The following is a 24,396-nucleotide window of genomic DNA, read 5'->3' as shown; positions in this document are numbered from 1 at the left end:
GATAGAATTCGCCTGTGAAGCCATCTGATCCTGGGTTTTTGTTTGTTGAAAGATTTTTAATCACAGCTTCATTTTCAGTGCTTGTGATTGATCTGTTCATATTTTCTATTTCTTCCTGAATCAGTCTTGGCAGGCTGTGCTTTTCTAAGAATTTGTCCATTTCTTCCCAGTTGTCCATTTTATTGGCATAGAATTGTTTTTAGTAATCTCTAATGATCTTTTGTATTTCTGCAGTGTCAGTTGTTACTTCTCCTTTTTCATTTCTAATTCTATTGATTTGAGTATTCTCCCTTTAGTTCTTGATGAGTCTGGCTAATGGTTTATCAATTTTGTTTATCTTCTCAAATAACAGGCTTTTAGTTTTATTGATCTTTGCTATCATTTAATTTCTTTTTCATTTACTTCTGATCTGATTTTTATGATTTCTTTCCTTCTGCTAACTTTGGGGGTTTTTGTTCTTCTTTCTCTAATTGCTGTAAGTGCAAGTTTAGGTTGTTTATTCGAGATGTTTCCTGTTTCTTAAGGTAGGATTTTATTGCTATAAAATTCCCTCTTAGAACTGCTTTTGCTGCATCCCATAGGATTTGGGTCGTCATGTCTCCATTTTCATTTGTTTGTAGGTATTTTTTAATTTCCTCTTTGATTTTTCTTCAGTGATCACTTCGTTATTAAGTAGTGTATTGCTTAGCCTCCATGTGTTTGTTTTTTTTAAAGATCTTTTCCTGTAATTGATATCTAGTTGCATAGCATTGTTGTTGGAAAAGATACTTGATACAGTTTTAATTTTCTTAAATTTACCAAGGCTTGATTTGTGACCCAAGATATGATCTATCCTGGAGAATGTTCCATGAGCACTTGAGAAACTTGCTGGTCATTGAGTGAAGCTGGGTGCTGGTGTTGAGATGGATATCTCTGGGAGATTTTCGCCGTTTGATGTTATGTGTAGCTGGGAGGTCTCTTGTGGACCAGTGTCCTGAAGTTGGCTCTCCCACCTCAGAGGCACAGCACTGACTCCTGTCTGCAGCACCAAGAGCCTTTCATCCACACGGCTCAGAATAAAAGGGAGAAAAAGTAGAAAGAAAGAGTTAGTAGAAGTAGAAAGAAGGAAAGAATGAAAGAAAGAAAGAAAGAAAGAAAGGTAGGAGGGAGGGAGGGAGGGAGGCAGGGAGGAAGGAAGGAAGGAAGGAGGGAAGGAAGGAAAAAAGAAAGAAAGAAAGAAGATAAAGTAAAATATAATAAAGTAAGATAAAATATAATAAGGTTATTAAAATAAAAAAATAATTATTAAGAAAAAAATTTTTCTTTTTTTAAAAGAAGAAGAAAAAAAAAAAACGGACGGATAGAACCTTAGGACAAATGGTGGAAGCAAAGCTATACAGACAAAGTCTCACACAGAAGCATCCACATACACACTCACAAAAAGAGGAAAAGGGGAAAAAATAATAAATTTTGCTCTTAAAGTCCACCTCCTCAATTTGAGATGATTCGTTGTCTATTCACGTATTCCACAGATGCAGGGTACATCAAGTTGATTGTGGAGCTTTAATCCGCTGCTTCTGAGGCTGCTGGGAGAGATTTCCCTTTCTCTTCTTTGTTCCCACAGCTCCCAGCAGCTCAGCTTTGGATTTGGCCCCGCCTCTGCGTGTAGGTCGCCGGAGGGCGTCTGTTCTTCGCTCAGGTAGGTCGGTGTTAAAGCAGCTGCTGATTCGGGGGCTCTGGCTCACTCAGGCTGGGGGGAGGGAGGGGCACGGAGTGCGGGGCAAGCCTGCGGCGGCAGAAGCCGGCATGACATTGCAGCAGCCTGAGGTGCGCCATGCGTTCTCCCGGGGAAGTTGTCCCTGGATCCCGGGACCCTGGCAGTGGCGGGCCGCACAGCCTCCCCAGAAGGGAGGTGCGGAGAGTGACCTGTGCTTGCACACAGGGTTCTTGGTGGCGGCAGCAGCAGCGTTAGCGTCTCATGCCCATCTCTGGGTTCCGCACTTTTAGCCAAGGCTTGGACCAGTCTCTGGAGCTCCTTTAAGCGGCGCTCTTAATCCCCTCTCCTCGCGCACTAGGAAACAGAAAGGAAAGAAAAAGTCTCTTGCCTCTTTGGCAGGTCCAGACTTTTCCCTGGACTCCCTCCCAGCTACCCGTGGTGCACTAACCCCCTGCAGGCTGTGTTCACGCCACCAACCCCAGTCCTCTCCCTGTGCTCTGACCGAAGCCCGAGCCTCAGCTCCCAGACCCACCCACCCCGGCAGGTGAGCAGACAAGCCTCTCGGGCTGGTGAGTGCTGGTTGGCACCAATCTTCTGTGTGGGAATCTCCCCGCTTTTCCCTCCGCACCCCTGTTGCTGCACTCTCCTCCGCGGTCCCGAAGTTCCCCCCTCCGCCACCCGCAGTCTCCGCCCGCGAAGGGGCTTTTAGTGTGTGGAAACCTTTCCTCCTTCACAGCTCCCTCCCACTGGTGCCGGTCCCATCCCTATCCTTTTGTCTCTGTTTTTTCTTTTTTTCTTCTGCCCTACCCAGGTACGTGGGGAGTTTCTTGCCTTTTGGGAGGTCTAAGGTCTTCTGGCAGCGTTCAGTAGGTGTTCTGTAGGAGTTTTTCCACGTGTAGATGTATTTCTGGTGTATCTGTGGGGAGGAAGGTGATCTCCGCTTCTTATTCTTCTGCCATCTTCCCCTCCTGACACGTCTTCTTAGGAGGCTTCTGGTATCTGCTAGACATATGACATTGACCTGGTGGGGACTCTACACTGAGGAATTTGAGTGATATTCTGTAATAATACTTGAGATGATGGGAGGTCACACAGGTTTTTCCAGGCATTTTTTCCCATATTAAGAGTTCTCTCGCTTCCCACTTATCTCATTTCCCGTTTAGCTTATCTCATTATAACAATGAAGCGTTGCACATTCTAGAAAAACACTGATCCTCTGGAAGTGTTGAGAGCCTGACAAATCACTTTGTATCTCTATGATGGCCCTAACCATCAACCACTTGGCCGCTAAGAATCACAAAAAGGTCACAATTTTTTTTTTCCATTTCTTTCGTCCATCTTTTAAAATTTCAACTGCACAGTATGGATTTAAGAGCATTGTTCTGACTTCCTCTTATTTGGGCCAATAATGTGTGTGCTTTCTGCTGCTGAAACTCAGCTTCTGTTCACTGGTGCCAAATAGAAACACAGAGACAGAGTTTTGGTTGAAGTAGAAAAGAGTAGCTTTTATTGCTTTGTCAGGCAAAGGGGACTACAGTGGGCTAATGCTCTCAAGACTGTGTGACCCACTGATTTATCTTCCTACTTAAACAAAAGAATTTTTGAGTAGTAAGGAGTTTTATAGTGTTTAAGGAGCAGGGTATGATCAGCTCTTGGAAAATTCTCAGACTGGTTGACATCAAGGTGAAGTTTCAAGCATCATCAATCTTCTGGTTTCAACCTGTCTAGGGTCTATGTTATTATGGTCAGCAGTTTTCATCTGGAAGGCGTCTGCTCCCTGTAAAAACAACTTAGGAATGTGTGTCAGGCCTTTATCTATATCTTTCAGGGAATTGGGAGTTTGGTGATTCTGCTGTGTGGTGGATTTATAGTCTAAATAGCTACCAGTTGTTCAGCCCAATAGCTATTCTTTATTTCTACATCTTCACATTTCCTGATCATTAACTCTTTTTTTCTTTTATGGTAGAGAGATTTTTTATTTATTTTGTTTTTACATCTTTATTGGAGTATAATTGCTTTACAATGTTGTGTTAGTTTCTGTTGTTCAACAAAGTGAACCAGCTATATGTATACATATATCCCCATATCCTCTCTCTCTTGCGCCTCCCACCCACCCTCCCTATCCCACCCCCCTAGGTCATCACAAGGCACCGAGCTGATCTCCCTGTGCTATGCAGCAGTTTCCCACTAGCCATCCACTTTACATTTGGTAGTATATATATATGTCAATGTTTCTCTCTCAGTTCGTCCCAGCCTCCCCTTCCCCCACTGCATCCTCAAGTCTGTTCTGTATGTCTGTGTCTTTATTCCTGCCCTGCCACTAGGTCCATCAGTACCATTTTTCTAGATTCCATATATATGCATTAACATACAGCATTTGTTTTTCTCTTTCTTACTTACTTCACTCTGTATGACAGACTCTAGGTCCATCCACCTCACTACAAGTAACTCAATTTTGTTCCTTTTTATGGCTGAGTAATATTCCATTGTATATATGTACCACATCTTCTTTGTTCATTCCTCTGTTGATGAACACTTAGGTTGCTTCTATGTCCTGGTTATTGTAAATAGAGCTGCAATGAATATTGTGGTACACGACTCTTTTTGAATTATGGTTATCTCAGGGTATATGCCCAGTAGTGGGATTGCTGGGTCATATAGTAGTTCTATTTTTCATATTTTAAGGAACTTCCATACTGTTCTCCATAGTGGCTGTATCAATTTACATTCCCACCAACAGTGTAGGAGGGTTACCTTTTCTCCAAACCCTCACCAGCATTTATGTTTCTAGTTTTTTCAATGATGGCCATTCTGACTGGTGTGTGGTGATACCTCATTGTGGTTTTGATTTGCATTTCTCTAATGATTAGAGATGTTGAGCATCTTTTCATGTGTTTGTTGACAATCTGTATGTCTTCTTTGGAGAAATGTCTATTTAGGACTTCAGCCCATTTTTGGATTGGGTTGTTTGTTGTTTTGATATTGAGTTGCATGAGCTGCTTGTATATTTTGGAGATTGATCCTTTGTCAGTTGCTTTGTTTGCAAATATTTTCTCCCATTCTGAGGGTTGTTTTTCATCCTGTTTATGGTTTCTTTTGTTGTGCAAAAGCTTTTAAGTTTTATTAGGTCCCATTTGTTTTTTTTATTTTTGTTTTTAGTTCCATTACTCTAGGAGGTGAATGATCATTAACTCTTGAGTCAGCCTTTTACTTCAAAAAGCGAGGACATTGGGGCTTGCATATGGTTTAATTTCTGCTGCAGAAACAGCCGAAGAGTTTCTAGTAACAGGAGAAGGAAATGTCCTGACTCATGGTCGTTCCTGTCACGTGTCCTCTATCTCCTGGTCTGTGGATTGGGACCCTCTGAAATACCTAAAGTCCCTCTCTCCCCTTTACATTTAGATCATACAACACGTCCACATAAGCAGCACTAAAGTCTGTAATGGAAATGCATGAAAACCTACTGGTTATTGTGGTGCTCTTGCCAAATCCTCCTTGATTTTCCCTGACTTACTCCTGCATATTCAGATTTTTTTTTATTTTTAATCTAGACTTCAACTGTCTACTCCACAAACCTAGTTTGAATTAACTCAATCAGTTTTATTCTCCCTTCAGGTGACCTCAAATCATCTACTAAATGTACCAGGTCTTTGGGATCATTTTTCATTTCATGGTCTCATCCTATTTACAGATCAGATAGTGGGCTAACACAATATTATCTACTGATTGATTTCATTTATTTGACATCTCAGGATTATTTTTCAAATTGTTTCCATTGTACTATATGGGAAAAATGTGGAAAAAATATTTATTAAGTCCTCAACCCTTCTAGAAGCTCATTGCTCTTCCAGAATTTGAAGGATTCGTTGCAGTGATGATATGAGCCCATTACTCACTTGTAATTCTGTGAATAATTCTGAAAGGCAAGTGTAATCATGAAAGTGTATCATAGAAGTAGTGGATCCTTGTCATAGGCAAGAGGATAACAAGGGCAAAATTTATTTCCAAATACTCTTGGAAGAAATTACATGTAAATAATAATTTTATGCCTCTGGTATGTCAACTATTAATAACTATGTAAATATTTCACATAGTATTGAAACTAGAGGCAACATTACAGGCAATTTTTCTCCATCCAGGAAGTACAGTCAAGTATTGGTAGTGATAGATGCTTCTAACCAAGATCTGCCACTATACAGACTGCCAACAAACACATGAAAGAATGCTCAACATCATTAATCATTAGAGAAATGCAAATCAAAACTACAATGAGATATCATCTCACACCAGTCAGAATGGCCATCATCAAAAAATCTAGAAACAATAAATGCTGGAGAGGATGTGGAGAAAAGGGAACACTCTTGCACTGCTGGTGGGAATGTGAATTGGTTCAGCCACTATGGAGAACAGTATGGAGGTTCCTTAAAAAACTACAAATAGAACTACCATATGACCCAGCAATCCCACTACTGGGCATATACCCTGAGAAAACCAAAATTCAATAAGAGTCATGTACCAAAATGTTCTAAATGATCTAAATAGACATTTCTCCAAAGAAGATATACAGATTGCCAATAAACACATGAAAGGATGGTCAACATCACTAATCATTAGAGAATTTTAAATCAAAACTGCAATGATGTATCACCTCACACCAGTCAGAAGGGCCATCAACAAAAAATCTACAAACAATAAATGCTGGAGAGGATGTGGAGAAAAGGGAACCCTCTTGTACTGTTGGTGGGAATGTAAATTGATACAGCCACTATGGAGAACAGTATGGAGGTTCCTTAAAAAACTAAAAATAGAACTACCATATGACCCAGCAATCCCACTACTGGGCATATACCATGAGAAAACCATAATTCAAAAAGAGACATATACCACAATGGTCATTGCAGCACTATTTACAATAGCTAGAACCTGGAAGCAACCTAAGTGTCCATCAACAGATGAATGGATAAAGAAGATGTGGCACATATATACAATGGAATATTACTCCGCCATAAAAAGAAACAAAATTGAGTTATTTGTACTGAGGTGGATGGGCCTAGAGTCTGTCATACAGAGTGAAGTAAGTCAGAAAAAGAAAAACAAATACCATATGCTAGCACATATATATGGAATCTTAAAAAAAAAAAAAACTAACACACCACTGTAAAGCAATTATACTCCAATAAAGATGTTAAGAATAATATATAGTTCTGATCAACCTAGGGGCAGGACAGGAATAAAGATGCAGACATAGAGAATGGACTTGAGGACAATGGGAGGGGAAGGGTAAGCTGGGAGGAAGTGAGAGAGTAGCACTGACATATATATACTACGAAATGTAAAAGAAATAGCTAGTGGCAAGCAGCTGCATTGCACAGTGAGATCAGTTTGGTGCTTTGTGAACACATAGAGCAGTGGGATGGGGAGGGTGGGAGGGAAGTGCAAGAGGGAGGGGATAAGGGGATATATGTATACATACAGCTGATTCAGTTTGTTATGCTGCAGAAACTAATACAAGATTGTAAAGCAATTATACTCCAATAAAATGTTAAAGAATATTTTTATATAGAAAAAACTAAAATAAATTAACCTCCTCAACCTCAAGAGCTGTAGAGCGGATGTTTTAAAACTGAAATAAATTTAAAGTGTTTTTATTTTCAAGATGCTGTCACAATCCTGTTTCAAGTTCCCTTTAACCTTGTAGCTTCTGAAAAATGGATTACTTCATATACACATAATGTTTGCCTTCTAGGTTATTTTTATATTTATACTCATGATCTTTATTCTAAGTGCCTCCTGTTATAAATACAAAATTACTACAGTTGAGTGATAAACTAGATTATTTGACTTGGGAGTCCAATAAGTAAGGTGGGAGTCCAATAAACTATATTATTTGACTTGGGAGTCCAATAAGTAAGGTGGGGTGAAAGAGCTGTGCTTAAAAGAAGAAAATAGAAGACAGAGTTAGTATGAGGTGACTTATTAGAAGGGAGAAATAATAATATATTTTGACGCTGAGCCTCTGGGAACTAGCCCTGTGTGACTGCTTCTGGTCTAGGCTAGCACCAAGAGCCCTGGAGAGGGAACCTGCTGACTCTGCCTCCAGGAGCTTAAGGTTAAACTCTTCTGTCCTGGCTTTAGTGTAGAGGAACTGATAGGGAGAATCTGTCCTTCTGAATAATTCAAGCCAAAATTAACCTTGGATAAGAAGGCCATGGTCTTTACCCTAGTTTTGAGCTTTCAATATATATATATTCATTGAGCCCATTAAATTAAGCCTAAAATACTATCAATCGTCTAGGTAACTGATCAGTTAACTAGAATTGTAAACAATCCAATTGTTCCTCACTTGGGGAATGAATAAACAAACTCTGGTAGGTCCACACATTGAATTCTACACAGCAATATAAAGAATAAACTGATACACACAACTATATGAATGAATCCTAAACCACAATACTAAGTGCCAAAAGCCAGACTCAAATTGCTATATATATTTAAATTTCCATTTTAGGAAACTCTGGAAAAGTGAAAAGTTTAAGTTAGGAAACTATATTAGTGGCTGCAGGGAGCTTGGATTGGAGGAAGAATTAACAATAAAGTGGCATGAAGGAAATTCTTGTTGTGATGGAATTGTTCTAATTATTCAGAACGTGATCTTGCCTTTCTGTCCCTTATTTTTCTCATCAGGAGGGTAAAAAGTACACCATCAAGCCTCTAGAGCTATTATAAGATTAAGTGACACAAAATAATTGCAAAACACCAGATACCAAATATGCAATCAGGAAATACACTGTAAGGGAATTATATTCAATATCCTGTAATAAAACAAAATGGAAAAGAATATGAAAAAGAATATATTTATATGTATAACTGAATCACTTTTCTGTACAGCGGAAACAATACATTATAATGTTACAAGGTTGTAAATCAACTATATTTCTATAAAATAAAAAAAATACACTGTAAAATCAGTGTTAGATATCTACTTTCTGTCATTGTACCCTAAAGTAAATGAATTATTCTTCAGTGTTTGCCTAATGCAAGTCTTTGCCTGGAGCAACTTTCTCATAGGATCCACATATATGAGGACCAGGAAATATATCTGGAGAGCTACTAACCTGTTGGTACCTGAGTAAATAAGTGGAACCAGCTATTTCACGTCAGACAGGGCTAGAATTACTTCCCACATATACTAGAGACTTCATGCAAATCACCAGAAGCTACCTTATATGGTACACAAATTACCCAATTATGGCCCCTCCAGGAGATCAATTCTGAAAAGATATCATTGTTTTGGACTAAAGCAACTCCACCCTAGGATAAGGGTTGGCAATTGAAGCATAGACTGGATTTCAGCTGGTCTGGCTTCCTCTTGGGTTTCTTTGAGCAGGGCACAGCTTGTTCAACCTGTCATTCTTTTTTTTAAAATAAAAGACAATTTTATTTTCTTTAACACAACTCCATAGAAAAAGTGGGTACCATGGTCTAAATAAGACTCATTTGATATCAGCAGTATACATTATGTAAAACTTGGAATCTCAAGGAAACTAAACTTTCTGCTGCCTTTTTGTTTACATAAGCTCACCTAGACAATGCCCTTCCTTCACCATGAAGATAGACAGCAGCTCAGTTCCAGTCAAGGTCTGGTTAGTTTTGACTCAGTCAAAATAGAAGGAAACCTGGATACAGGCTCCGGACTCTGTCCTGTTACATCATGAGATAAACTTGCAGTGAGTGTGAGCACTGCCATCTGCTTTGGAAGGCCTCAGCTTGGGCATTAGACCTATAAAGCACCAATTCTGGTGGAGCATCAACCTGTTCATTCTTGACCAGATTTATATCCTGTAAAGATCACACCCAAAGTATAAATTCAAATATCGCTTGGGGCTTAGGTGTCCCTATCTGATCTGTAGGCCACAGACTATTTGCTTTTAAGCAACAAACCAATGAATTAGACTCCTAGGGAGGCATGCCTATAGGAAAAAACATGATGCTTATTATGTTTTCCAAATTATAAAAGTTATAGATGCAAAATATGGCATTGAGATAGTATAGAAAAGTATAAAAAAGAAGGTGAAAAGCACCCCTAACACCCCATTCCTAAGAATTAATAGCTAGTATATATATTGCTGTATTTCAAACATATATATATATTTATATATATATATACTTAAAAAAAATATATATATTTTCTGTACTTAGATCTTAGCTCCATAAACATCAATATTAATGACATCCAGGTTTTTAGAAGAACAGCTCGAGCAAGGTTTCCATATATGATTCAGGATTGAATGGTTGTTCCTTGCTTTTCCTGGCCTTGATGACCTTGAAGAAGAAAGAGGTAAAGATAAACAATGAGATGACCCTGATTATACATTTCCCCCTTCACTCACACTGTGTCACCTTGCTATGGGCTGCATCCCTTTTTCTCTTCCCGTCTGAGGGGCTCTTCTCCCACTCTCACCTATCTTCTTTAGTGAATTCCTGTCTTTTGAGTCAACACCCCCAATTCTTGGTTGGGACCCTGAAATGAGATATGCACTCACACCCAGCGTGAGCGCATGTGGACAGGCAGGAGTTGTTGGAGAACAAGAGAGAGGAAGGAGCAGGTGTACTCAATGCCAAGTGTTGAAGGGAAAGTTCTTACTGGGAGAAAAGGTGGAAGGAAGGGGCAAAAGTTATTCCTGGCACCATGCTGTGAAGGAAGGATTGGGATATCTCATTGAGAGCCTGAGCACTGGCAAGATCGAAGAGCATGTGCATTTCTGAGTGCCTGATATATCAGCCTTTGTATTTGATCTGTTTGCATTCCAGCGCAGGCATACCTTGGAGATATTATGGGTTCACTTCCAGACCACTGTGATAAAGTGAATATTGCAATAAAATGACACACAACTTTTTTGCTTTCCCAGTGCATATAAAAGTTGTTTACACTATACTGTAGCCTATTAAGTGTGCAAGAGCATTAATGTATATACCTTAATCAAAAAGTACATTTTGCTAAAAACAGCTGACCATCACCTATCTCTCAGCCTTCATAGAATTGAAGAGTGTTAGGACCTTACCCTGGGAATGTTGTGGCTGGTTTGACCTTCTATCCAGACCACTAAAACTTTTTCCATATCAACAATAAGGCTATTTTGCTTTCTTATCATTCATGTGTTCACTGGGATAACATTTTTAATTTCCTTTAAAAACATTTCTTGTGCATTCACAACTTGTCTATTTGGTGCAAGAGGCCTAGCTTTTGGCTTCTTTTTTTTTTTTGCCTTCCTCACTAAGCTTAATAATGTCTAGTTTTTGATTTAACATGAGGGATATGTGACTCTTCCTTTCACTTGAACACTTAGAGGCCTCTGTAGGGTTATTAATTGGCCTAATTTCAATATTGTTTTGTCTCAGGGAATAGGGAGGCCCAACGAGGAGAGAGATGGGGGAATGGTCCATCAGTGGAGCAGTCAGAACACACATAACATTTATCAAAGAAACTCACCATCTTATATGGGTGTGTGGTTCATGGCACTGCAAAACAATTTCAGTAGTAACATCAAAGATCACAGACCTCTCAGGCTGGTGAGTGCTGGTCGGCGCCGATCCTCTGTGTGGGAATCTCTCCCACTTTGCCCTCCGCACCCCTGTTGCTGTGCTCTCCTCCGTGGCTCCGAAGCCTTCCCCCTCCACCGCCTGCAGTCTCCGCCCGCGAAGGGGCTTCCTAGTTTGTGGAAACTTTTCCTCCTTCACAGCTCCCTCCCAGAGGTGCAGGTCCTGTCCCTATTCTTTTTTCTCTGCTTTTCCTTTTCTCCTTTGCCCTACCCAGGTATGTGGGGAGTTTCTTGTCTTTTGGGAGGTCTGAGGTCTTCTGCCGTCGTTCAGTAGGTGTTCTGGAGGAGTTGTTCCACATGTAGATGTAGTTGTGGTGTATCAATGGGGAGGAAGTTGAGCTCCACATCTTACTTCTCCACCATCTTAAAGGAGCCCCAAGAATTTTTAATTTCATTTATTGTGCTGTTCATCATTGTTTGTTTGCTCTTTAGTTCTTCTAGTTTCTTTTTAAATGTTTCTTGTATTTTCTCCATTCTGTTTCCAAGATTTTGGATCATCTTTACTATCATTACTCTGAATTCTTTTTCAGGTAGACTGCCTATTTCCTCTTCATTTGTTTGGTCTGGTGGGTGTTTACCTCGCTCCTTCATCTGCTGCATACTTCTCTGTCTTCTCATTTTGCTTAACGTACTGTGTTTGGGGTCCCTTTTTTCAGGCTGCAGGTTCATAGTTCCCATTGTTTTTCGTGTCTGCCCCCATTGTGTAAGTTTGTTTCAGTGACTTGTGTAGGCTTCCTGGTGGAGGGAACTGGTGACTGTGTTCTGGTAGATGAGGCTGGATCTTGTCTTTCTGGTGGGCAGGACCACGTCCAGTGGTGTGTTTTGGGGTGTCTATGACCTTATTATAATTTTAGGCAGCCTCTCTGCTAATGGGTGGGTTTGTGTTCCTATCTTGCTAGTTGTTTGGCATGGGGTGTCCACCACTGGAGCTTGCTGGCCATTGGGTGGAGCTGGGTCTTAGAGTTGAGGCGGTGATCCCTGGGAGAGCTCTTGCCAATTGATATTACGTGTGGCCAGGAGGTCTCTGGTGGTCCGATGTCCTGAACTCGTCTCTCCCACCTCAGAGGCTCAGGCCTGACACCAGGCCAGAGCAGCAAGACCCTGTCAGCCCCATGGCTCAGAAGAAAAGGGAGAAAAAAAGAAAGAAAAAATAATAATTTAAGAAAAGTAAATTAAAAAATAAAAGAAAAGAAAATGTAGTAAAAGAAAATTATTAAAATAAAAAATATAAATGTAATAAAAAAAGAAGAGAGCAACCAAACCAATAAACAAATCCACCAATGATAACAAGTGCTAAAAACTATACTAAGATAAACATAAAAATCAGAAACAAGTCAGTCGCAGATAGCAAACTCCAAGTCTACAGTTGCTCCCAAAATCCACCACCTCAATTTTGGGTTGGTTCGTTGTCTATTCAGGTATTCCACAGATTAAGGGTACCTCAAGTTGATTTTGGGGATTTAAGCTGCTTGCTGCTCCTGAGGCTGCCCAGAGAGATTTCCCTTTCTCTTCTTTGTTCGCACAGCTCCTGGGATTCAGCTTTGGTTTGGGCCCCACCTCTGCATGTAGGTTGCCCTCAGGCTCTGTTCCCACCCAGACAGGATGGGGTTAAAGCAGCAGCTGATTAGGGGGCTCTGGCTCACTCATGCACGGGGGAGTAGTTATAATTGGAATGAGGGGTGAGCCTGCAGTGGCACAGGCCAGCGTGACGCTGCAACAGCCTGAGGCACACTGTGTGTTCTCCCTGGGAAGTTGTCCCTGGATCATGGGACCCTGGCAGTGGCAGGCTGCACAGGCTCCTGGGGTGTGTGTGTGTGTGTGTGTGGATAGTGACCTGTGCTTGCACACAGGATTCTTGGTGACTGCAGCAGCAGCATTAGCGTTTCATGCCCGTCTCTGCTGTCTGTGCTGACAGTTGCAGCTCACTCCCATCTCTGAAGCTTGTTTAGGTGGTGCTCTGCCTTCTGTGGGAAGACAGGGAAGGAATCCTCTCACCTCACACACCACAAAACAATGGTCTCTTGCCTCTTAGGCAGCTCCAGACTTTTTCCCGGACTCCCTCCCTGATAGCTGTGGCACAGTAGCCCCCTTCAGGCTGTGTTCACGCAGCCAACCCCAGTCCTCTCCCTGGGGTCTGACCTCCGAAGTTCAAGCCTCAGCTCCCAGCCCCCAGCCTCCCTGGCGGGTGAGCAGACAAGCTTCTCAGGCTGGTGAGTGCTGGTCGGCACCGATCCTCTGTGCGGGAATCTCTCCACTTTGCCCTTTGCACCCCTGTTGCTGCGTTCTCCTCGGTGGCTCTGAAACTTCCCCCCCGGAAACCACCCCCCGTATCCGCCAGTGAAAGGGCTTCCTAGTGTGTGGAAACTTTTCCTCCTTCACATCTCCCTCTCAGAGGTGTGGGTTCCATCCCTATTCTTTTGTCTCTGTTTTTCTTTTGCCCTACCCAGGTATGTGGGGATTTTCTTGTCTTTTGGGAGGTCTGAGGTCTTCTGCCAGCATTCAGTAGGTGTTCTGTAGGAGTTGTTCCACATGTACATGTATTTTTGATGTATTTGTGGGGAGGAAGGTGATCTCCATGTCTTACTCCTCCGCCATCTTGAAAGTCCACTCTATAAAAATGTATATATATATTTTTTTGCGGTACACGGGCCTCTCACTTCTGTGGCCTCTCGCCTTGCGGAGCATAGGCTCCGGACATGCAGGCTCTGGACGCGCAGGCTCAGCGGCCATGGCTCACAGGCCCAGCCGCTCCGCGGCATGTGGGATCTTCCCAGACCGGGGCACAAACCCGCGACCCCTGCATCGGCAGGTGGACTCCCAACCACTGTGCCACCAGGAAAGCCCTATAAAAATATTTTGAAATGAATAATTTCTAAAGTCTCTCCAAGCTTATAGAGGAGAATAAACAATTCCTATTAATCAACATAAAATTATATATAATTACCTTCTGGACTACAAACAGCCTATTCACAATTGTTTTATGTGGCTGAGTTTGAAGCTTACAATCTTTGGGGTTTCACCAGGTTTTCTGATAATGTGCTGTGGGACACTGATCTGTTGGTCAGATTCAACATCACACACAATGGAGGCACTATTTGCTTCCAGGAAACAACTATGCCAATAATATTTTGATATCATAATTTTTTTTTGGAGTGAATTTATCCTTCAGCTATTTATTGAAAACTTTTACATAAAAGAATGCACTCTCCATAGCCACTGCAGTGTGAAACATCTATTGTTTTCCTTCTTGGGTCTCAAATTCAAATGGCTTCATCTCTTTCAGCACCATGACTGTCACAGGCTTTTCTGCAATACTCTTGCCTGATGGATTCCTGCTGGACCACTGTCTTTTTCCACTCAGGCTGAAGGCAACAGAAGAAAGACTTCAGCTTGAGTAAAGAAGGTACTATTGAGGAAACATTACTTCATTCATGATATTAAACCTCTGAAAGCCAGCCAAGGTAGATGGAGTCAAAGAAGAGTTATAGAGGGGTTAGGAAGAGATATGAGACCTAGAATTATCTAGATAGACAAGAGAGTGCATAGGCAAGAATTCACGTCCTACTTTCAGATGAGGCCATATTACCAGCTTTGGAGGCAGACTCCCTGAACTGCATCCTTGCTTTTCTACTGTATGTGAAGAGCCCATCAGATCTCTGAGACATTGCTTACAAGGCAAAGAGGTGAAGCTGGTCCTTCTATTGACTGCATTAGGACACAAGATGTCCTCATTCCTCCACCCAATACTGTCCTGAATATTCATTTTACTCTGGTATAAAAGTAAGGGAGTTCATCAGGAGGTTAAAAAAAAATCAGCAATCTCAAACTCTTGCTTTTCCTTAAAAAAAAAAAAAAAAAAAAAACAGACTTCTATCAGAGCTGTTTCTTAAGACCCAAAAAGTATACGTTACAAAGAGAGAGAGAAAAAAAGATTAGAGATCAATGCAAGCTCACCCTGAAATGCGTGCCTCAGTTGATAAATGAATATGAAGATCACTATAAATAAAAGATGCTATGCCTTTTGGAGTAAAATATGAGGGCAGTCACAATGTGATGGATCAAGTTTACCTCAATTAACCCCCTGGGATAAACAGGGGTTTGGAGTTTGCTGCATTTGAAAACTGAACTGATTTAAAAAAAAAACAAGCTTCTATATGAAAAGAGTCATCCAGAGGCGCAAAAAGGAGAATTCAGTTTCTTTCCTTTTAGGTAGTCTCTCTCAGACACCTGCACAAGATTTAGAAAATGCTTTCCCCTGGACAACAGAAAGCAGTGCGATCATTCAGCATTCTGTGAAGGTGCACCAACTTATCTTATTGGTTGATGTGATAGCTGGAAGCTCTGTTTAGGGGATGGATTCTTTTTGGCCATTTCAGTCCACAAGCTTTGCTCAGAAAATATGCTTTCCATTAGGATGTACACAAATCACTTTTGTAACATACCATTCATTAGATTAATGTTAGTATTAGCGCTTTGTAGAGCACATATGTGTCATGGGCATCTTTCCAGAAATGCATTATGTAACACATGGGTTTCCAGTTCATAATTGCAAAGGTTTCAAAACCTGAGCTTCAGAGGAGACTTTAGAAACAGGCAAGCTGCAATGAATTGTTCACTCCTTTGCCTAACTAGTCTTCCCAAATTATGCGCCTTTTCCAGGAAATGAGATCAAAATAAAAATGAAATTCTTGGTTAAAAAAAAAAGCAAGGGAGTTCAATTATCTGCACAAACCTTCCCAAATTTTTAGAGATGCTCCTGTGCTTGATAAAATGACAGATTAAGTTAGATGTGAGGAAAGGGAATGACCTAGATCTGAGATCCTACAAATGAGTTAAAGAGAGAATTTAAAAGAAGAATCAACTCTACTTTTATGAATTTACCCTTAGAAATAATGAACTACTGCTAAGGTTTATATAAAAGAATTATATCTTGTTATCTGTAATTCTAAAAAATTGAAATAATTTAAATATAAAAAAACAGGGATTTGATTAAATTAAATATGTGATAGTCAGACGAGATAATACTATATAAATATTAAAACTGCTTTAGAGGAATAGTATGATAAATTGATTCAAAAAGGGTAAAGGTCCCAAACAAAATATACAATGTGTTTCTTATTAGATAAATAAACATTAAGTCACACACACACAATCACACTAGAGAGATATTTACCAATATCAAATATGGTTTTCTCTAGGTGATAAGATTATAGGTAATTATTTTCTTTGTGCTTTTCCAAATTGACAGAGATAGGAGATCGGGGTGTTGTTTTAGAGGCAAATGCTACTTTTGAAAAGCAAGTTGCTGCCCAAACTCAAAGGGGAATAGAGAAAAACAGAGGCCAAGTGTAGGACCTCCTGAGTGGAATCTCCAGTAGGACCTGGAGTGCAGGAAATGTCTATCCATTAGAGGACACTGATGGACCATGAAACAGACTCTATTTGAACCAATTCAGGAAAGTGTCAGCTTCACTTAGGTCACTCCAAGATTTCTTCTGTTTGTACCACTTACCTATAGCTGGACAATGTATATTTCCATTACTGATGACTGGAAGGCACCACTTACACCTGAATCTTGTCTCCCTGTCCAGAGAAAGTGGTTGTTCTAGACAAAAGGAAGAGAGTATGTATAATCAGTTTCCAGAGTTCATGCATCTGTAAAATGATATGATACCTGCCTCACAGGGAATGACATTGCATGCTTGTGGTGAATTCTGTGGTGAGTCTCCCATATGTTGTCTGCTGCTCCTCTTTAGGAAAGGTAATCATTCTTACAGAAGCCAAGACTCTCTCCAGGTATCACTCTTGCCTGAAGAGAGCTACCTCATCTTAGTGCAGGTGCATAAAGGTCTTCCTTCCTGTATCCAAATTATGACAACTCTGAAAGGTATTCCCATCTCCTGAGCTCCCTGTGGGATTTGCTGGGGTATTTGCTGCAATGCATTGGAGATGAAATTTTGCCTCTTCTTCTATGTCATTCCCTTGCAGGTATTAATCCTGAGAACACTCTCACATATACCGCCTGAAAACAACTGTCTATTCCAGAGTTTTCTTCTTATAGAATCCACCCTGTAACAATGTGTTAAGATGCCCAGAGCCTGGCAGAGATTAGGAGCCAGTAGGTGTTTAATCTGATGAAACTGAAGCAATTTCCCTTTTTGTTACCCAGACATACCTTTCATATTATAGCCTTGTTCTCTTTACTTGCATGCTGTGCGATAAAGAACAGAGGGCTCCAATGTGGGACATGACAAGGACAGTGACTGGAGGATGCTCTTACAAGGACTGAGGCCCCTCCACTTGCTCATCACAACTAATATGAGAGACTTCCAGTGGGGCATGTTCATGACATCATTTCTGGGAGCTGCAGAAACATCAGAAATCACTTCAACTTGACTTCTCTCTTTCATTAGCTTTGCTCCTTTTTTCCATTTGTATTTCTTATCAATGGGTTAAAAGTAAATAATACACATTAACCCAGAAGAGATAAACATAGGTAGCTGAGAAAATGTAAATATTTCCTCTCGGGAATACAAGAAAATTATCTTGAGTCAAAACTTGCGCTGGGATCACACACACCTGCAGCTGCTTTAGCATATTGTAGCAGTAGGTAAATACCTTCAGAGATATAGGTACAGGAATATAATGATACACAAAAACATTCTGTCTCTGACATAGATGTTGTCAGACCAAATCCAGGAGAATATATTGACCAGAAATCTACTGTAAGAAATAACAATGGAAATTTTTCAGGCTAGAAGAAAGAAATGTCACACAGAAAGAAGAACTTACTGAAATAATGAAGAACACTTTAAAAGGCAAATACATGGGTAAATATGAAGAGTACTGACAGTTTAATACCACAACAATGATGAGGACAGTGACAGTGATGATGATAATAATGATGACACTGTATGTGATTATAACATGTAGAGGTAAAATATGCAATAATAATAATCATAATATTAGCACAAAAGATGGGGGGCACATAAGTTAACTTTTACTGCATAATAAACCACCCCAAAGCTTAGTGGCTTAAAAAAAACAAACATTACTATCTCTTATAATTCTGTAGATTGTCTGAGCAGTTCTTCTAATCTTGGCTGGCAGATGACTTCTCATACACACACGTCTGGGACTTTAGCTGAGACGCTGGGAAGACTGTGATAACTGAGGCTTCATCCCTTGTGGTGTCTCATCACCTAAATGCTAAGCAAGGTTTGTTCACAGTAAGGCAGAAGGGTTCCCAGAAACAAGAGAAGGCAAGCTCCAATGTACATATGGTTTTCACATCTGTTCTTCATGTTTCCTAATGCCCCATTGGCTAAAGCAAGTCACATGCCTACAGCCAGATTCAGAGGTTAAGATATGGAGACTTGGGCTTCCCTGGTGGCACGGTGGTTGAGAATCCGCCAACAGATGCAGGGGACACGGGTTCGTGTCCCGGCCCGGGAAGATCCCACATGCCGCGGAGAGGCTGGGCCCGTGAGCCATGGCCGCTGAGCCTGCGCGTCCGGAGCCTGTGCTCCACAACAGGAGAGGCCACAGCAGTGAGAGGCCCGCGTACCGCAAAAAAAAAAAAAACAAAAAAAAACTATGAAATTTAAGTTAATTCATTTTGCCCCCTTTGCTGAGTAAATCTTAGTAAATTATATATTTTAGTAATGGGACAGTCTCAAAATTAGACATTAGGGTGGAGAGCTCAGTGTTTTCAACAGTAAAACATCTCATCACCAATTTTAGTGTAAAGTAATATCTGAGAAAACCTTGCGAGTAAAAAGAGGAAATTCCGAAATAAAGCAGAGTAAAGGAATTCTTGTTCTAGCAAGGATCATCAGAGAAGCCCTCCTGGAAATTGGTCTGTCTCAGACAAAATGATCAAATAGGGGATGAAAATAGCAGAAAGTCAGAGAGGTGGGAAAGTATGCCTTGTCCACTATTTTAAGTGTCAGAGAACAATAGCTATGATGAACCAGGAACTGCATCTATTCATATACTTTCCCTGTGCCGTGCAATGCAGACGAGATTAATGGCGCCAGTTCTAGGTGTGTACAGTAGGACACAACTGAGCTACATCACCCCTGATGTTTTCATAGAGGTTCAGTCTCCTTTCCTGCTCCAGCACTGAGTCTCATCTTTATTCTACTTAAAATGGGGAGATCATCACAGAGCCACTGATGCCTTTTCTGACACCAGAATTATCCAAGGTTTACGGTATTAGTTTGGGAAAAAGAAAAAATAAAAGAAAATAAATTTGAGATGCAGATTGCAGAATGAGAGAGAAGAGAGACTATATGGGAGAAGCATTCAAGTTGGAAAGAAAAGAATTCCACCTTATAATTTAACTAAATTCCCACTTGGTGCAAGTGTTCCAACTTCCCTCTCATGCCTAACCTTTCTAACCCTAGCCCTCCTCAGATATACCTTTCACCCTAAATTTTGCACATAACTGCTTGTCACTGCATTTTGGTTTTTGTTTTCTGAATTCTTAATCTATCTTATTTCCTAACCACCATAATGTTCTACTCCTGATTTTCAATTAAAATTTATTTTCCAGAAATATCCACTTGCTCTCTCCTGGCAGTTCATTCACTTCACCATGTTCTGGACCCGGGCTAGACAGTTTCCACACTTTATCTCCTAACCAACCTATAAGCACAGGCGATACTAAGAAATATTTAACAAACTGCATGGTGCAAGGATTGACCAACTAGAACAAGTGTCCACTGTAAATGGCCAGTATAGTCATACAAGACAATTATCACTTCACTGACCTTATCTTCCACAATTTTCTCCCTCACTCCACTCCAGGCACAGTGGCCTCCTCAGAGTTCCTCAAGCTTCCAGGAACACTCATATTTCAAAGACATTTGTAACTGTTGGGTTTTTGTCTGCCTAAAAGATATTTTTCTGAGTGTATTTGGTTTGTACTTATCACTTTCTATTCTATATGTTTTATTCATTTTACTCATTTTATTCATGTCTCTACCCACTAGAATGTACACTCCATAATGGTAAAGATCTTTTTCTATTTTGTTTCCTGTTTTATTTCCAGCATATGGAAGGGTGACTGGCACAGAGCCTGCACTCAGTGATTATTTTTGTATAAATTAATTTACTAATTTAATCTACAGAACAGTACCCTGATATAGATAATTTTATTATCTCCATCTTATAAAAAGGGAAATTGCAAATCAGAGAGACTGTATAATTTGTCCAAGAATACACAGACAGTCAGTGGCAGAGCCTGGATTAATCTCCATCTATTTGATTACAAAAGTCATGCTCTTTCTACTGTGCCATGCTGCCTTTAAGGAGAAAATGGTTCATGGTTGGTGTCCGGTCCAACACAGATGTAGATGTGTGGATTTTGTGCCCTCTTAAATTCCCTTCTGGCCAAAGAATTGTATTCCTCATGATGGATCTAAATCGCTCTCAACATGGCTTATATTTTTATGTTTAGATCTTGAGTTTCCAGGATATATACTAAGGCCTTAAGGAAGTGCAAAACAGAAACAACAGTGTAGAAGAGGAGGGATTGGAGCTTAGGGAGGTTGATCCACAGGCACTCACCAACAATTAAAGGTAAAAGAGAGAGAGAAAGAGGCAATTATCTCGTTTCTAGTTTGGAAAATTGGGTGGTAAACAAAAATAAGAAAGGAGGAATTGATTTACCATAGACAGAAAGGTATGCATGGGAGAAGTTTTGATACATCTTTAGGACTTTAGAATTTTAGGGCCGAGATATTTGAGTATCCAACTGGTTCACGGCCCAACTCATGTAATGTGCTTCTCATTTTGATTACCTGTCCTATATCCCTGGTTATGAATTTTCCTGTTTCCTTCATCATGTCATTAGTTCTGATTTAGCTTCATAACAATTTGGCTGAAATAAAGTGGCTTAAAATTTTGAGCAATGCAGACTGAAGTAGAGGGGAGAGCAAGGTGAGAAGAGTGGAGATGAAGCTGGGGTGCTGACTCAGTAGGAGGGCTTATTCTGCTGGAGGCATCAGCATTCCGTGGAACTACATCCAAAGAGACAAGGCAAAACAGAGATTGGCTCAGGATATATCAGTAACTGGAACAATCCAATGTGGCAGGAAGTGTCTGTAATTTAAACCAGCGGTTCCCAGCCTTTTCAGCATCAGGGACCGGTTTGATAGAAGACAATTTTTCCACGGGCGTGGGTGGGAGATAGTTTCAGGATGATTCAAGCACATTACACTTACTATTCCGTGGCTGATCTGACAGGAGGCGGAACTCAGGCAGTAATGAGAGTGATGGGGAGCGGCTGTAAATACAGATGAAGCTTCACTTGCTCACCTGCCGCTCACTTCCTGTTGTGCAGCCAGGTTCCTAACAGGCCAGGGGCCGCCACCGGTCCCTACCCCAGGGCTTGGGGACCCCTGATTTAAACCTTATGGGAGCCCCATAAAAAATATGAGACTCAAAGAAGGCCAGGCAACTGAGGCTTATATTACCATCCTGAGCTAAGCAGAAGCGGGTAGAGGTCTGGGGCCTCAAAGGGGAAGAAGAAAATTCACAGGAAGATAAGAAGAACAGATGTTTGGTAAATAGATGTTTGCCCTACCATGCAGATAAGTCCTTCTGATGTAAAAAGTTACCTTTGGTAATACCTCTCTTTCTGGTAGAGGCCCCCTATCTAAATTCTTTTAGGTAGGTTTAGGGAGATGTAAAAAGGTTTTCCTGAGTCTGCTGGTTCTTAATTGCCTTTAGCTCAAAATCCACATGTCAAAGTGAGATATTTGGGGGTGACATTGTACTCCTCCTCATTCCTAACTCTTATTTAGACTCTTCAGTAGGTTTTGCATCATTTGCTCATGTGTCTCTTGGATTTGTTGCTTTAAGCAATTGGCCTCCAACTCTGGGATTTCTTTCCCCTGCCTATTCTGACTACTGGCCCTACCAATTATTGGCTCACATGGCCATCCTAGCCTCCTAAGGGAAGGGAGCTTGGGACTGGAAAGATGGATGTAAGAGGCAATAGGATCTAAGAAAAACATAACTATCTTCTCCACTTGAAGTTGCTAACATCTACTAGCTGTATACATGCCAGATTCAACCTGTAATTTTTCCCTTATATCTCTTTCTGGAGGCTGTTGCTGGCACTTCTGATGTGTGATTGACATGGCATTCCTTAATCAGATTACCAAAAGTTGGGTGTTGATTTTATTTTTGCAGAAAGCAGAACAGAGGAATCATATATATATATATATATATATATATATATATATATATATATAAAATATGACCTAAATGACAACACAGGAAGGATGAAAGTATTTGGTGTTTGGAAAAGAGAACAAAATCCAGTGTAAAGAAGGGGATAAACTTCAACTTACATTCTTCAAGCTGTCAAAAGCTGGAGAAAAACTACAGCTAAAATCTGGAGTTCATAGTTTCATTAAGGTGAGAACTTCACGGAGGAAAGGCAACTCTCCAAAAGGATAATGTTTTGTGTTCGCTTTCAGCAAACTGGACAGGTGCTATTGAAGAGGATATGGTGTGGAAGACCCTGATATTTAGTACGCTTACAGCTCACAGAACTTAGGAGTTTCCTTTTAGGAAATACACATCCTAGGCACACAGTTAAGAGGACATGGACTTCATAAAGCAGAGACACATGCTGTGGTACCCACACAACCCTACAGACTGTTGAATACTTAGTGTTCAACACTAAGTCTAATGCAGGCGGTTTGCCCAAAGTTGGACAAATTATTCTGAAAGAGGTATATAAAAGTAGACACAGACCAGGTATACCTTGAGGACACATTTCTCAAAGCCAATTCCTTGCACCTATCATAGTCCAGGGAAATTGAATCAGGATAAACCCGTACTGCTGACTTTTCGTCTCTCCCACATACCAGTACATCTTGCTGCCACTACTTGGTCCTCTTCCCCATTTCTTAGCTTTGTTTGCACTGGCTGCTGTCTCCCTTTTTAAGAGTGGGGTGGAGACTTGAGACACTGGCATATGTGACCTTGTTAAGTAGGAGTGTATATCTCGAGCCAGATTTAACTTCAGAAGAGTGATTCAAGAGTGAACAATGTACTAGGAGGAAGGAAAGAAGATAATTTTATGAGAAGAAAAGAAAGATGCACTTTAGGAGGACAGTGGAGCATTGAAGGGGTAATTGATCAACTTCATCTCAGACTATGTATATGTTTTCTTCATCCAGGTTATTAAGGTCAAAAATTGAAATGAAATGGATCAATTCAGATCAACTGGTCTAAACAGCATTTAATTGAAGAATACCTAATACAGACAGCCTCTTCAATCAGACTGTGAGTTACTGGAGAGCAGCAGTACACAGGTTCCTTCCCAAACCCAGGCTAGTCAGAATGGGATAATTCCTGGATAAACAATTCCATACAGATGAGTAAAAATAACCAAATTCACAGGAAATCAAATATCAAAGATTTATAGCATGAAAAGATTGTCAACCTCACTGATAATCTGAAAAATGAAGTTAATATAAAATTTACTTTTTTCTTATGTTTAAGTGTACTAGAAGACCACTAAGGTTCCAAAAAAGGGCTTGGCAAAATTTTTCTGTAAAGCACCAAATAGCATATATTTTAAACTATGTGGGCCCTAGAGTCTCTGTTACGGATGCTTAACCTTGCACTGGCTACCAAAGGAGCCATAGACAATCCATAGATGAATGAGCATGTTTGTGTCCAATAAAACTGTATGGTGGACATTGAAATTTGAATTTGATATAATTTTCATGTGCCACATTCTTCTTTTGATTTTTTCCCCAAGCATTAAAAAGGTATACATAAGAAAATTTTTTGATAATTTAAACTTCACCAAAATGAACGTCTTTTCAAAAGTTACCTTTAAATCATGAAAAGGCAAGCCAAAGATTGAGACATAGTATTTGCTAGTCACATAGCCACTAAAGACCCTGTACCCAGAATTTATAAAGGATTCTCAAAACTCAGTATCATGCAAACAAACAGCTGAATTTTTAAGATGGGCAAAAAGAAATACATAGGTGGCAAATAAGGACATAAAAAGATGCTCAGCCTTATTTATCTTTAGGGAAATGCAGAATAAAACTACAGTGAGATACC

General features: G+C 40.4%; 1 protein-coding gene and 1 long non-coding RNA gene across 4 annotated transcripts; both read right to left on the bottom strand.

Annotated features, from left to right (window-relative positions):
- Positions 1–8,529: 8,529 nt before the first annotated feature.
- LOC117312381 (uncharacterized) lies at positions 8,530–22,472 on the bottom strand. 3 transcript variants are annotated; one of them, XR_004526631.2, is made up of 4 exons: positions 17,471–22,472; positions 16,808–16,900; positions 11,187–14,138; positions 8,530–10,018 (listed from the first exon to the last, which is right to left on the bottom strand). It is a non-coding gene; the product is annotated as an uncharacterized lncRNA (long non-coding RNA). The 3 variants fall into 3 exon arrangements; XR_012332345.1 differs by having other exon boundaries at positions 8,530–14,138; positions 17,471–22,470; XR_012332350.1 differs by having other exon boundaries at positions 8,530–12,411; positions 17,471–22,470.
- Positions 14,149–14,960, bottom strand: LOC117313132 (interferon-inducible protein AIM2). Its single transcript, XM_033860456.2, is given in 5 exon segments — positions 14,149–14,298; positions 14,301–14,437; positions 14,439–14,591; positions 14,593–14,718; positions 14,854–14,960. Coding segments are annotated over 5 exon segments (654 nt in total). The 3' UTR covers positions 14,149–14,167.
- Positions 22,473–24,396: the final 1,924 nt, after the last annotated feature.

The sequence above is a fragment of the Tursiops truncatus genome, chromosome 1, assembly GCF_011762595.2.
Source record: "Tursiops truncatus isolate mTurTru1 chromosome 1, mTurTru1.mat.Y, whole genome shotgun sequence".
NCBI classification, from domain to species: Eukaryota; Metazoa; Chordata; class Mammalia; order Artiodactyla; family Delphinidae; genus Tursiops; species Tursiops truncatus.
The sequence above is the reverse complement of the archived record's forward strand: the minus strand, read 5'-3'. Positions and strand labels throughout refer to the sequence as shown.